Source organism: Staurois parvus, unplaced genomic scaffold (genome assembly GCF_062004578.1).
Source record: "Staurois parvus isolate SC_StPar_1 unplaced genomic scaffold, SC_StPar_1.0 ptg000225l, whole genome shotgun sequence".
Lineage (NCBI taxonomy): Eukaryota > Metazoa > Chordata > Amphibia > Anura > Ranidae > Staurois > Staurois parvus.
Window position 1 is genome coordinate 3,006,888 of NW_028318021.1, and position 14,443 is coordinate 3,021,330.

General features: G+C 38.6%; 1 protein-coding gene across 2 annotated transcripts in view; it reads left to right on the plus strand.

Moving 5' to 3' along the window:
* The window catches only part of FGF6 (fibroblast growth factor 6), a 28,602-nt gene extending 17,918 nt beyond the window's left edge, over positions 1–10,684 (plus strand). The window contains exons 3-4 of one of the 2 annotated variants that reach the window (XR_016313043.1): positions 6,539–6,768; positions 10,073–10,684. Coding sequence is in view for 1 of the 2 variants with exons in the window: in XM_089679481.1 (XP_089535607.1) it covers positions 6,539–6,715 (177 nt within the window). In the remaining variant the exon portion in view is untranslated. Of the gene's footprint in view, positions 1–6,538; positions 7,176–10,072 lie in introns of those variants that run through there. The other variant, XM_089679481.1, reaches the window with a different exon arrangement.
* The last annotated feature ends 3,759 nt before the right edge of the window (positions 10,685–14,443 follow it).

Sequence of the window (14,443 nt, forward strand, 5' to 3'; positions counted from 1 at the left end):
AGCTGAATGGTTGGAGATTTGGCAAGCTACCAAGTCCTCTTCGCCCAACATTGTTGCGATGGAAGCTAGTTACAAAGTCTTGGAAGGATGGTATCTAGTGCCCACTAGAATCACTAAATTTACACCAACTAGCTCGGCTTTCTGTTCCCGTGGCTGTTCGGACCTGTGCACACAGTTGCACATTTAGTTGGAATGTCTGGTGGCTCAATCATTTTGAAAGGAAATTTTTGAACTAGCCTCTTTAAAGTAGCCTTCCCACCAGACCGTACCACTGCTGTTCTCAATTTGAAACCAGCGCCTTTGATGGACATACAATTGAGACTTTTCATCTAGCTTCTAACAGCCACTAAACAGACCATAGCTAAGGCGTAAAAATCACCCTCTTTGATTTTGGCTGAGACTAAGTATAGAATGCTTATGAAATTTATATACCTTATTGATGGTACTAGTGCATGTAAATTTCATAAATTTAAATGGCCTGCTTTTTAATTTGATATTTACTTCCATGTAACTACATGGATATTTTAATTATTACTTAGATATTCATTGATGTTTGTACACATTATCATTAATGTTTACATCATCATTATGTTGTATTGTTTTATTTTCTGGACCTCAAGAAAATGCCATCCGTTATCACTCAAGTGTTCCATAATTACAGTTGTGTCCAAAATTATTCAACCCCCAATGCTGTAAAGGGGTTTAGGGACTATAGTGTACATTTGGAATTGTATTCAGAATCAAATCCTACAAGGACGTTGTAACTACCCAAATGCAACTAAAATGACATCAATTGTTTATGTAATACAGTAGTAAATGGTTCTTATGTGGTTTCTTCATTGCCACAATTATTCAACCCCTTAAAGACTACCACTCTGAAGAACAGAGGTTCATACAGGTGCTTTCCATCAGGTATTGAAAACACCTGTGGATGTCACCGAGCAGCAATCAAGCATAATAAGCACCAATTAGGCAGCTTTAAAATGACTGTGATACTCAGCTCCTTCTAGACATTTACTGGTGTGGTTACAAACATGGTGAAGGCAAGAGAATGGTCCAGGAAGACAAGAGAAGAGGTGATTTCTCTTCACAGGAAGGGCAATGGCTATAAGAAGATTGCAAAGATGTTAAACATACCAAGAGACACCTTAGGAAGCATCATTCGCAAATTCAAGGCAAAGGGCACTGTTGAAACGCTACCTGGTCGTGGCAGAAAGAAGATGCTGACTTCGACTGCTGTGCGCTACCTGAAGCGTAGAGTGGAGAGAAGTCCCCGTGTGACTGCTGAGGAACTGAGAAAAGATTTGTCAGATGTGGGTACAGAAGTTTCAGCCCAGACAATAAGACGCACACTGCGTAATGAAGGCCTCCGTGCCAGAACTCCCAGGCGTACCCCCTTGCTGTCTCCAAAGAATAAGAAGAGTCGACTGCAGTATGCCAAAAGCCATGTGGACAAACCACAAAAGTTGTGGGATAGTGTTCTGTGGACTGATGAAACAAAATTAGAACTGTTTGGGCCCATGGATCAACGCTATGTTTGGAGGAGGAAGAACAAGGCCTATGATGAAAAGAACACCTTGCCTACTGTGAAGCATGGTGGAGGGTCAATCATGCTTTGGGGCTGTTTTGCTTCTGCAGGTACAGGGAAGCTTCAGCGTGTGCAAGGTACCATGAATTCTCTTCAGTACCAGGAGATATTGGATGGAAACGTGATGCAGTCCGTCACACACCTGAGGCTTGGGAGACGTTGGACCTTTCAACAGGACAATGATCCCAAGCATACCTCCAAGTCCACTAGAGCATGGTTGCAGAGGAAAGGCTGGAACATTTTGGAGTGGCCATCGCAGTCACCAGACTTAAATCCGATTGAGAACCTCTGGTGGGACTTAAAGAAAGCAGTTGCAGTGCGCAAGCCTAAGAATGTGACTGAACTGGAGGCCTTTGCCCATGAAGAATGGGCGAAGATACCCGTAGATCGCTGCAAGACACTTGTGTCAAGCTATGCTTCACGTTTAAAAGCTGTTATAACTGTAAAAGGATGCTGTACTAAGTACTAAGATTGAATGTCACTTGGGGGTTGAATAAAACTGATAATGCTGTGAGCACAGAAAAGACATTTGTGGTTATTTCATTATAACTGTTATGTTATATTTGTCTGACCTACAAGTGCCTCTTTAATGTAAATGTAAGCAAGATGACTGAATGATCAAAAGCAATGTCAAACTGGCCAAAACACTCAATTTCAGTGGGGGTTGAATAATTTTGGACACAACTGTATATCCTCATTGATTCCCACATATTAATGCTTGAGTAGTTTACAGTTATTTGATTTATTTGTTCCGATGCATCTACGGCCTTTAAAGATTGACTTTTATTTCCTTTTGCACCTTTCCTTTCACTGCTGTTCAGTTTCAATGTAAGCAGTGTATGTCTAATGATTTGGACCTTGGGAAGATGGCGCATTCATTGCGGTTTAATTTGTATGTAAACTGTCAATGTCCAATGTTATGGACCACGAGAAAATGGTGCCCAATAATTGTATGCGCGCCTTGCAGGCTATTTAAATGGTGTCTGCTTCTGACGTCGGCAATGGGAGTACCCCTGAGGACATGCATGTACACGAACGCGTTGGTTGGAGCCTACGTGCTGACGTCACGCCGCCGTGTCCACGTTCTGGAACGGTGGCCATTTTGGTATGTGATTGTATACATGCTTACATTTCTTCCACATGGAATGTTTTAATGTTTTGCCTTTTAATAAATACTACACTATGAATCATTTTCTGGGCTCCGTGTGTTGAGCTTCTTCTCTAGGAAGTCTTTTGGGCTAAGGACTCCAAATAGTGAATTTGATTGACCGTTGATTACTGCTACTATACCGGTAGCATTCTGGTGAGTACATAGTGGTGGCGGAGTGTTCACAGATCCTAAAACACTGTGTGGAATTGGACACTTTGCTGTTGTGTCTTGCAGTATCATTGATGCACAGTTTTCACACTGGATGGACTATATTTATTTGTCATTTCTCCGGCTTATATGTTATATGTTTGTATTTGTTTTGCACTAATGTGTATACACTTATTGTTTTATAACCTATTTTGATGCAATATAATTTTTTAGCACTGCACTTTATGCACATATCTGATCTTTGATTGCGCCACCCTCAGGGACTATCTTTTCTCCTCTCTTCCTCTTCTTTCCTATATCTCCTTTTCTCATATATCTTGTTTTGTCTGAGACTAGATAGTTGGCTCCGCTGGGCACCTCTGCTACCCTGCTCTTTCCTTTCTTCTACACTCTCTTCTTATTTATCTGTTCTCCCTAGGCCGTATTTTCTAGTTAGCTCTAGTTGGACTATGGCTTGGAACACTTGAATGATCCTTGCCTTATTCATCTCGTCGCACCCACAGCCATAGTCTACCTTAGTGATGCTACTTGGTTTTCTATGTCAGTTATATTTTTAAATGTCCAATCTACCTTTTTTGTACCGAACATATGGTCCAGTTGCATTCTGGACCGTTAATGATCTCTTTAGGTCCTTGTTTTGCATTAACATTTATACATGTTGTATGTTTTCTACACGTATGGCATCAAAATGGCCTGCTTCTCCTGTTTGTCTGTCCTAACGTTTGTTTTCTAACAAAACTAATAAAAAAATTTAACAAGGAAAAGTGTGGCATGCATTTGTATTCAGCCCCCCTGAGCCAATACTACTTTGTAAAACCATCTTTCGCTGCCATTACAGCTGCAAGTCTTTTTTTTGGGTATTTCTCTATCAGCTTTGCACATCTAGAGAGTGAAATTTTTGAATATTCCTCTTTGCAAAATAGCTCAAGCTCTGTCGGGTTAGATGGAGAGCGTCTGTGAACAGCAATTTTCAAGTCTTGCCACAGATTCTCGATTGGATTTAGGTCTGGACTTTGACTGGGCCCTTCAAACACAAGAATATGCTTTGATCTAAACCATTCCATTGTAGCTCTGGCTGTATGTTTGGGGTTTTTGTCTTGCTGGCAAGTGGACCTCCGCCCCAGTATCAAGTCTTTTGCAGACTCTAACAGGTTTTCTTCTAAGATTGCGCTGTATTTAGCTCCATCCATTTTCTCATCAACTCTGACTAGCTTCCCTGTTCCTGCTGAAGAAAAGCATCCCCACAACATGATGCTGCCACCACCATGTTTCAAGGTGGGGATGGTGTGTTCAGGGTGATGTGCAATGTTAGTTTTCCACCACATATAGCATTTTGCTTTTAGGCCACAAAGTTAAATTTTGGTCTCATCTGACCAGAGCACATTCTTCCACATGTTGGCTGTGTCCCCCACATGGTTTCTCGCAAACTGCAAACAGAACTTCTCATGGCTTTCTTTCAGCAATGGCTTTGATCTTGCAACTCTTCCAGAAAGGCCAGATTTGTAAAGTGCACGACTAATAGTTGTCCTGTGGATAGATTCTCCCACATGAGCTGTGGATCTCTGCAGCTCCTCCAGAGTTACCATGTGCCTCTTGGCTGCTTCTCTGAGTAACACTAACCTTGCCCGACCTGTCAGTTTAGGTGGACGGCCATGTCTTGGTAGGTTTGCAGTTGTGCCATACTCTTTCCATTTTCAGAACAGTGCTCTCTGAGATGTTCAAAGCTTGGGATATTTTTTGATAACCTAACCCTGCTTTAAACTTCTCCACAACTTTATCTCCAACCTATGTGGTATGTTCCTTGGCCTTCATGATGCTGTTTGTTCACTAATGTTCTCTAACAAACCTCTGAGGGCTTCACAGAACATCTGTATTTATACTGAGATTAAATTACAAACAGGTGGACTCTATTTACTAATTAGGTGACTTTTGAAGGCAATTGGTTCCACTAGATTTTAGTTAGGGGTATCAGAATAAAGGAGGCTAAAAACAAAAATGCACGCCACACTTTACAGATAATTATTTGCAAGAAATATTGAAAATCATTTATCATTTTCCTTCCACTTTACAATTATGTGCCACTTTGTGTTGGTCTATCACATAAAATCCCAATAAAATACATTTACGTTTTTGACTGTAACATGACAAAATTTAGAAAATTTCAAGGGGTATGAATACTTTTTCAAGGCACTGTATATCTATATATATCTATATATATATACACAAACTCTTTGCTTTACATTTCTATTTTAAATTGAAAGGGTTGTTTTACAAGGTGAGGGGGTGTGTATGTACTTTATAAATTAGACAACCTATAGGCCTTCAGCTGTGATGAACCACAAGTCCCAGATTGCCTAGTCCTGGGCATAGCTAAGTATTTTAAGCCCTATAATAGAAAACAAGGCCTTACAACAACTTTATTAATAGCATGTAATGTACACACAAATACCGTACGCATTATAACAAATTCATAAGTGAGCCCAGTGACTGATGCTATCTTTGCTATCCCTGTTGCTAAATTCCTGTCTCCAGAAGCTAACAAAGCACACTGGGAAATTCCACCCATGAAAAGAGTTCCATAGGTTGCCCATGGCTGGTGTAATAGCAACATTACATATTGCTTGAATGCAAGTATCTATTCTTTTAAGTTTTTACAGTGGGAACAGTGAGACTAGACAGTAGTTGTATGCCTAGAAAGCCTTTCCTTTTGTAGCTCAGTGTATAAATAAGAACACATCTTACTAATCTTTTCAGTAGTGGTGACCACAGGATCATGCATGTTCTTCTGCTAAGTACATCTTGTTCCCATACTCTCTGTGCACTTAGTAAAGATGCTAAACGGCTTATTTAAAGTGGAAGAAAGACTTGCCAAGTTAGCCATTTGCAAAATGACACAGAGATGAACATGGTTCAGAGATACGTTATGCGGCTGTGCAGTAAAAAAAAAACTGACCCACATGTCGTTTTATCTCTGTTAGATACCTTAATGACATCACAAGGTGCTATTGCGATGCAATTTTACAATATGGCTGCTCAAATGTTCATACAAATATATACAGTATATTTATTAAAAAATTTTTAAAGCTGCCTGCATAAAGAGTTTGCTTTTTATTGAAACCAAGGGCCTCAAACAAGAGGAAATGAAAAAGCAGGTTGATATGTTGTGCTTGTCAATCAATGATGATTATAGTTAAGCACTTTGTGTGAAACGCATCACATTTCTTCTTTGATGTCTTTTTATCTTTTCATGCTTGTACATCTTCACAATAAATCTTAAGGGTGAGCAAGACAAAAAAGGAATGAAGCCGTTTTATTTCACTGGCATTTTGCCGAATACTTGGCTTTACCTCTGCAAAGAAACTGGAATCTCATCGGTTACCCATTTGTACCTGTAGCTGTCACAAAACAAATTTTACAAATTTTATTTATCTTCTTTCAATGTAACTCCATCTTTTGGACAAAAATCTACATAGAATCACAAGCAGAAAAATAACACACATTTTGTGGTGCAATAGGTCAAAAATTTCTGTCATCTAACAAGCAATAATCTGCACAGAAATATAAAATTCCTTAACTCCAGGGATGTTTCAGTGATATATTGTATACTTAGCACCCTTTTCTTTCTGTTTTAGGCAACGTTTCAGGATGAGTGCAAGTTTAAGGAAATTCTGCTATCAAACAATTATAATGCCTATGAATCTCAGCAATACAAAGGTGCTTACCTTGGATTAAGCAAGCATGGGAAAATTAAAAGAGGAACGAAAATTTCACCCGCAATGACCGTCACGCATTTTCTTCCGCGAATATGAACATCGTACAGCTGAAATGTCTTTTAATTTTGCACATGTGAATAATATCCCAGGTAAAATATTTAAGCCACTGCAGAATATATGTATATTTGGAAGGAGCTATTTCTATTGAATCATTGCACGCCGTGTCCATCTGAAATCTGCTTACTGCCATTTAATGATAAAAGACAAAAAAAAGTTACAAAATGTGCTATTTTTTTAGTACAGTAAACCTAATTTTTTTTCCAAAGGACTAAATTTTTTGCTCCTTATTTTTCTAAAGGAAAAATAAACTTAAAGTCCTTGATACTTTCAGAAGTATGAATATACTTCTCATACCTCGAAACTCAGCAAACTCAGCTTTTGATATTAGGAGGTGCATGTATATTGTCACTTAATAGGATTTTTTAAAAAGATGAAATGATGTAACTAAATTTATATGTTTATGAAAATAATGTTTGATAAAAAGTTTCTAATGTAAGTTTTTCGATGGTGATGTTTTATGTTGAATACGTTACTATTTAGATATAAACAGAACTGCTTTCTGGGTTCTTTCTGGTACTGTGCACTACAAGTGTAAATGGATATGGCAGATTTTCACTGAAGATAATTAGTTATGAAGTTGGCAGCATCTCCACACTTTTTGAGTAATTGTAGCTCTCCCCTGTAGAAGTCTCTGCCTCCAGTAGCTGTTTTTCAATTTAAATAATCCCTTGTTTACTTGATCAACTGAAGTTCATCCACATAGCGTAGACATGCATGCACTTATTAAAACCCAACTCTAGCCAATACTTTTACTTTAGATTTGGATAGCATAGGGAAGGGTTCAAACCTCCACCAGACAGTTTTTGCTGTCTTTGTCCCCATTGGAGAGATTACCCTTCACATTCTGCCTGTTTGACAGCTGTCAGAAATGAAAAGAAAATCTCTCCAGTGAGGGACACAAACAGCCTATAAAGCCTGACACAAACTGTGTTTTTTTTATTTTGCTGGATGTATTCGAATATGTGCTTCCAAATGTATAGAACTTGTGAAATCAGATGGAAATCTACAGAAAATTGTAACATTTTGTTTAAAGTTTAAAGCTACAACTTTTTTTGTTTTACATAGAGTATGGAATGGTTGGAACTAGTTCATGTTTTTTTGTCCCATTGGGTAGATCTCCATTTACTTCCTGTCATAACATAAATCCCTCCAAAGTAAAAGGGAAATGTCCTCTGACAATTGGCACAGAATGCATCTCTCCATTAAAAATATGTCCCATCACACAAAATATTTGATTTCCCATCACTTTCTATATAGCGTAAACTGCACTTATTACAACCCAATGTTTGTCCCCATTGGTGAGATTACACTTACTTTCTGCCTATTTGATGGCTGTCAGAAAAGGACAGAAAATTCCCCCAGTGAGGGACACAAAACAACCCATGTAACCTGATTGAGGTTCCAGCCAATTCCCTTTGCTACCTAAAACTGAAACAGTTTGGCTTTAATGTTCATGTGGGCTGCAATCTGATACTCAACAGCAGATGGTGATGCTCCTAATGAGGAGTAGTGGACCCTTAATCATCTAGCATCCTAAAACAATAGGCCTACTGGGTAGTGGCTTCTTAATTTAATATCCATCACACTTGCCACAATAATAATAACCACAACTCTTTTTTTATTTTTAATAATTTTTATGTGACCTTTTTAGATACTTTATTTTGTACTTCCATGCTCTTTTGTGACATTTGATCTGTAAATGATGCCTGCTTAGTCAAGTGTAATGCTGTTGGTACTACAACTCCAGGAGACATAGAATTTGTGCAGATTGTGTAGCTACATAAGAAGCCTCTTGGATTTAGAGGTCCATTTTTACTTGATGCTAGTCAGATGGGTGCTAGGACCTCCACTGTCATGTAGACATGGACACTGCTCAATTATATCTAGTTGTCATTAGATACAAATTTTTACTTGGCCAGCAGTTGAATGTGGAGGCCTAAAATTGGTCTTGCAGAGTGACCCCTTGGTGTCTGCAAGCTGCCAGTGAACTACACTTCCTAGTAGGCACAGAGGCGACATTATAAATTTAAACCTCACTCAAGAAACATGCACCAAGAGGCAGTATTAAGTGTTGGAAAGCTGCATTCAAGCAAAGCTGAGAATGTCCTTTCCCATTGTTACTGCGGTAAATATGCAGACTACCAAAGAGGCAGAAGAGTGACTGGTCTAACTGCTATGGAGATAGCATCTGAGACTTGTTCCCAGAGAAGGACCAGGGTTACAGATTGTAGGAGCAACATAAGGCAGGTTGATTACTTTGCATTACACACATTGCATTTAAACACACCACTCCAGATACAGTGAGGATATGTAGGTTTGAATATGTGCACGGAGTTCACATTTAAATGCCAGTTTCATCTAACCAGAATCTCTAAAATGTGGAGCTGGGAAGTTTGTCCCTTCTCCCCAACAGTTCTAGACATGCCTAGAAAGTTAAAGTGGAACTAAACCCATGGATTTAACTGTTTCCCAGTTACATTCAAGGCATGCAGTGAATGATAACTGTCAGAGTTTCTTGTGTTCTCAACCAAAATGTCAAGCCAAATGACATAAGTCATGACTGACTAGAGGTGCTGCACTATCCAAACTGCAGATTAAACACAGGCTAAGACCTCAACAATGACTCAGTGTTTATGGGGGAATCCCTCCTGTGGAGTTATTGTGTTCTCCTGGCAGGCATTAATTATATGCTAGAAATCCGACATGCTGGTGGTACCCAAGTCAATCAATGGATCGACTTGGGTACAATCAGCATGCCCATAAATGGATAAAAACGTAGCGGATCCCTGCTGAACCGTCTAAAATTTTAACCATCTATGGCCAGCTTAAAATGGCTGCTTCCTTGGCTGTAAAAGACAGGAGGGTTTAGTCCTATTTTAAGCAGTTATTCCAATCAACTGTAGATTTCTCTAGCTTTCAGATGTTTTCTGAAAACAATTGGAAGTCACCCTTGAACAGTTAATTCCATGTAAAACTTGACAGAACACTTTTTGTGTTTAGATGCTTTCCTAGTTGAGAAGCAGCTGAGATATCAAAACACAAAATAGCATAGAAAAGAGAACAAACAGCTGCAGCATGGAATTGGAAAGCTGTTGAGGGTTAACTAACTTTAGTTTCAAGATGCAACTAAGCCAGACTTAAAAGAAATATTCAGTTGGATTGAGAAAAACTTTCAGGGTTTAGTGGGTAACGGAAATCATATGCAGTATTTTAAGCTAATTTACTTTGTACATAGTTCTGTAGAACTACTGACATTTTTAAAATGATTGGATGGTTTTCACATCATCAAGTATGGAAATTATTCTATACTATGTTTGTTTGTTTTTTTGCTAGATATATTCGAATTTGTGCTACCAAATGTGTAGAACTTGTGAAGTCAGAGGGACAGAAAATTGTGACATTGTTTACAGCCACAACTTTTTTTGTTTTGAATAGAGTTTGTAATGGTTGGAACCAGGGGCGGACTGACAACTCATGGGGCCCCCGGGCAATAGGGGATCCTGGGGCCCCTGTGTCCTTGCCCAAACTCAAAAAAGCCTATGAAAACGGTACCAGGGGCATCTCATGGGGCCCCCTACTGACCCCGGGCCCTCGGGCAGTGCCCGAGTTTCCAAATGGTCACTCCACCCCTGGTTGGAACCAATTTATGCTTTTGTGTCCCATTGGGTAGATTTCCCTTCTGTCACAACATAAATCCCTCCAAAGTAAAGGAGAAATGACTTCTGACAAATTGTCACCAGATCAAATGTCTCCATTGAAAAGATGTCACCTTACATCCTGCAAAATTTTGGATTTCCCATCACTTTCGATCACAATGATGATGGTTACCAACACAAACCAAGAAGGAGAATCCCCCAGCAAGGTCAGCAATAAAAACCTGACAGGAGTTGAAAATGTTCCTTGCTTTGTCCAAAACGTAAATAAAAAACAATCTTTACCCCCAAATATTAGAGAATGTGATTTTGGTGGGCAGGTAGGTGAAGCTTGAATTTTCCCTGCCATGCATTGGAAGGTATGTATACTATTTTGTATTTCATTAAAAACTGGTATTTCTCACCTGTATGTGTTTGTGAGATGAATGGTATTCATAAAAAAGTTTTCAATTTTCAGCAAGATATTGGAAAAACACTTGTGCATTGGCCAATGCAAGCAAAAATGGGTCCTCTCATATGGACTTTCTTTTCAAAATTACCTGTTTGTAATGTGTTAAAAATAAGAAGGCTTCTAGGCTGCTGGATGGCTCTACACTGCTTTGCCGTTTTCTTATCATGGCCATCTTTGCTTTTGGTAGTTTTCCCACCTGATGATGCACATCTTTAACCCATTGTAAACAGCTGATCCAAGCAATGGGTCCAAGCATGGAGACCCTGGGCTGGTTCACAAGGTTCCAACACAAAAATTGGTGCTTTGTCCTTTGGTGCTAAAATTTTTGGAAGATCATTTTGGTGAAAGTATTAATTATGTATATCTTAAGGCACTTTTAAAAATTTTGGAAATATTAGTGAGGAATTAGAACCCCTGTCCTTTTTTTTTGTCTGTCTGTGTCTCCTCTGGGGAGAATCATCCTCCATTTGTCCTGGTGACTATTGTCAACGTAACTAAAAGTAATGAGCTAATCCAAATTTTGAGTTGTCACCATCACAGGAAATGAGGAAAAATCCTTCGTTTAACAACTGTCTAGGAGAACAATTACTATGTAGAGATTTACCCTCTCTTTTTTGCTTTGTCTAAAGGGCAGGACATGAAAGAAAATATCTTGAATAGGACACAGATGTCAAATTAAAAAATTATAAGAGTTTTGATTCTATCTAAAATGAAAAAGTTTAGGTTTAGATTTAGTGTCTTGAACCCTGTCATGAGGGTTAACATGTTTCCTTCATAAAATGCTAGCTTCCTGGCTTATCCACTTGGTTCGGTCTTTAGGTCACTAAGAGTTGACGTTTGTCTGCCTTTCTTGATCTACATGGGTGTTCTGAATCACTGAAGAGCGTTTGAAAGTCAATCGGTCAGTATAACATACAGGAAACTGGTCTTTTTAGAAGGAGGTCAGCAATGGCAGCATAAAGTTTCTCTCATGACAGATGTAAGGAGCCCATACATTGATAATTTTTTTTTTTCATTCAACCAGCGGGCTGAATGTAAAAAAAAATGATCCAATTCTCCACACATTCTCGATGGATAGGGGAATCCTTCCCTTGTGGAATTGTATTCTGATAGTGGGGAGCTTTCCCCCCCATCAGAATACAATGATCAATGATGTTTGCAGTGCTGATTGTTTAGGAAAAGTCAGACAGGATGGTTGTACACAAGTCAATCAATAGATCAACTTCTGTACAACCAGCTTGCCCATACATGGATCAAAATTTGGCCAGTTTCTGGTGAACCAGCTGAATTTTGATCCATGTATGGCCAGCTTTATTTTGAATTTAGGGTTAGGTTAAGGGGAAGTTAACGGTTTGGGTCACATTTGTTGGGTAAATTTAGGGATTAAAGGTTCAAGTTTATGGGTGGATTCATGTAATGTATTAGGTTTAGGACTTAGATTAGTGGTTAAGTTTATTTTAACTAATACATTTGAGGTTCACTTAGGTTTAAGTTCAGGTATTGAGCTGATGGTAAAGGTATACTGGTAAATTTGTAGTAGCCAGGGTTGAAAAATTACATTGGTTTCATGGCGTATTTTTAGGCTTTTTGGGTGGTGCCAAATATTTCTTCATTCAGAAATCTTGCCTCCTAAATCAACAACTCAATAATGAACACCATGTAGAGAGGTTTTTCACCTTTTTAGAAAAAAGCAGACTATATTTCTTCCAGATATGATGTGTCATATTTTCTGTTCTGGGTTATCAAATTTAGTTTAGCAGGCTAAACGTGGCAAGCATGTCTATTTCCAACCTAAACTATATGGCTAAAAGCTTGATGAGGTGTAGAGGAACTGTAGCCTGCAAAGAACCCTGACTTAAATCCCACTGAACACCTTTAGGATGGCTCAGAATGCTGATTGCAAGCTCATGGTTTTGGAATGAGAAGTCCAACAACTCATACCGTTATACCGGTGTGTTAGACAGATGTCCACAAACATTTGACTACATAGTACAGTATGTAACACACTCAAAATATTATTTATGGCACATGCATTACAACAGAGAGACTATGGATCACTTTTCAATACAGAAGTGAACAGGGAAAATACAGAAAAGTCAGTATATACAGTATAATGTATATATGAAGATGTGTGAGCACTTGTCTAACCTAAAAGCCATGGGTGGTTAAAAATTGCCAGTTTGGACAGAGTAGCTAAGGGTTAAGACCCCGTCATATTTCTTATGTGCTTCTTTGGGGAGATTTCATTGCATTTCCTGCCCTGTAGTGACAACTAAAATGAGAAGAAACCTTCCATAAATTTAGGGAAATTCTTTCTTAGACAGTTGTCACTGGAGCAGGTATCCCAACTGGAACATCTCCCCTATATTCCCCATATTCATGTTCCAGTGACATCTCAAGTTTTAGCATTTTCCCTCACTTTCAGTCACTGGTCATTAAGACAGAAAGTGAAACAGACAGCAATAAGTGACCAACAGGTTCATAACCCTTCTCTTCTCTATCTATAACTAAAAAAGTGTTTGCTTTGGATATGCTTTAAGAGAATTTTTTCAAAAAGTGGCTACATAAGAGAACTTTCTGCGATGCCCATGCAAACCAATCATATTCTTCTTTTTTTATGTTATTGAATGAGACCCATGTCGAAAGCTATATACTTTCCCTATTTTTGAAGCAAATCTCTAAACAGCAAAAGTTACAGTTAAAGATACATAACATTTAACTGATTATGAAAAGATTTGTAGTTCACTGTTTGGCAACAATTGTACTTCTATTCCTGTGCGTAAACCAGAAGGTTTAATTCCTATTCAGAGCCTTCAGTTCTCTAGCTTCCAATATTGCCTCCCTGCCTTGAGTTTTCTGATTGAGCCATGAACATGGTTAGGCTCCTACGTATCTCTCATTGAATTTAAGCCCGGCTAAACACCTCGCCTACAAGCTTGCAGCCTGAAGCACATTAGGATGACAACACAGTAAAGAGCAAAAGAGTCTGGTTGGTATTTGGTGTCAGCACTGCTATTCTCAGCCTGATTTGCTGTGTGCAGGATGTTATGGAAAGTTAATATACAAATAGAACTAAGGTAAATAAACTTGTAGTATTTATTACTTTTAATGTGTTTTAATGCATAGGTAGACCAAAAGGTAGGCTTTTATATCCATTCAGGGATTGGCCTGAAAGAAGTACTGCACAGCTTTCCAATTGTTTTAAGATACCACTTATGCTTAGCAGGCAGCAGTGACCCAATACAAGAATTTTACGTTTTGTATTTTTGGCAAGTCTTAAAGGTCATTGGTAAGTGGTAACTTATTTTATAGCGTTTACGCATACGTTGACGCAGTAGAAACTCTTACAGGTTACTTGAAATGCGAGGTTTGCAAATTTCCTAGCCCCCAACCAACCTGAATTAAAAATATTAAGCTGAAGCTAAAAATTTATAGAACTTTGGGTGAAAAAAAGTAAAAAATTCTCACTTTACACCCTGCTTCTGGTGGGAATAATCCTGTGGGATTTGGTATTTACAGCTTTTCTAGGATTCCATGAGAAGGCTCAGTTGTATGTAAAAAGTTTTGTTTTTTTACTGAATACATAACTAGAATAACTAT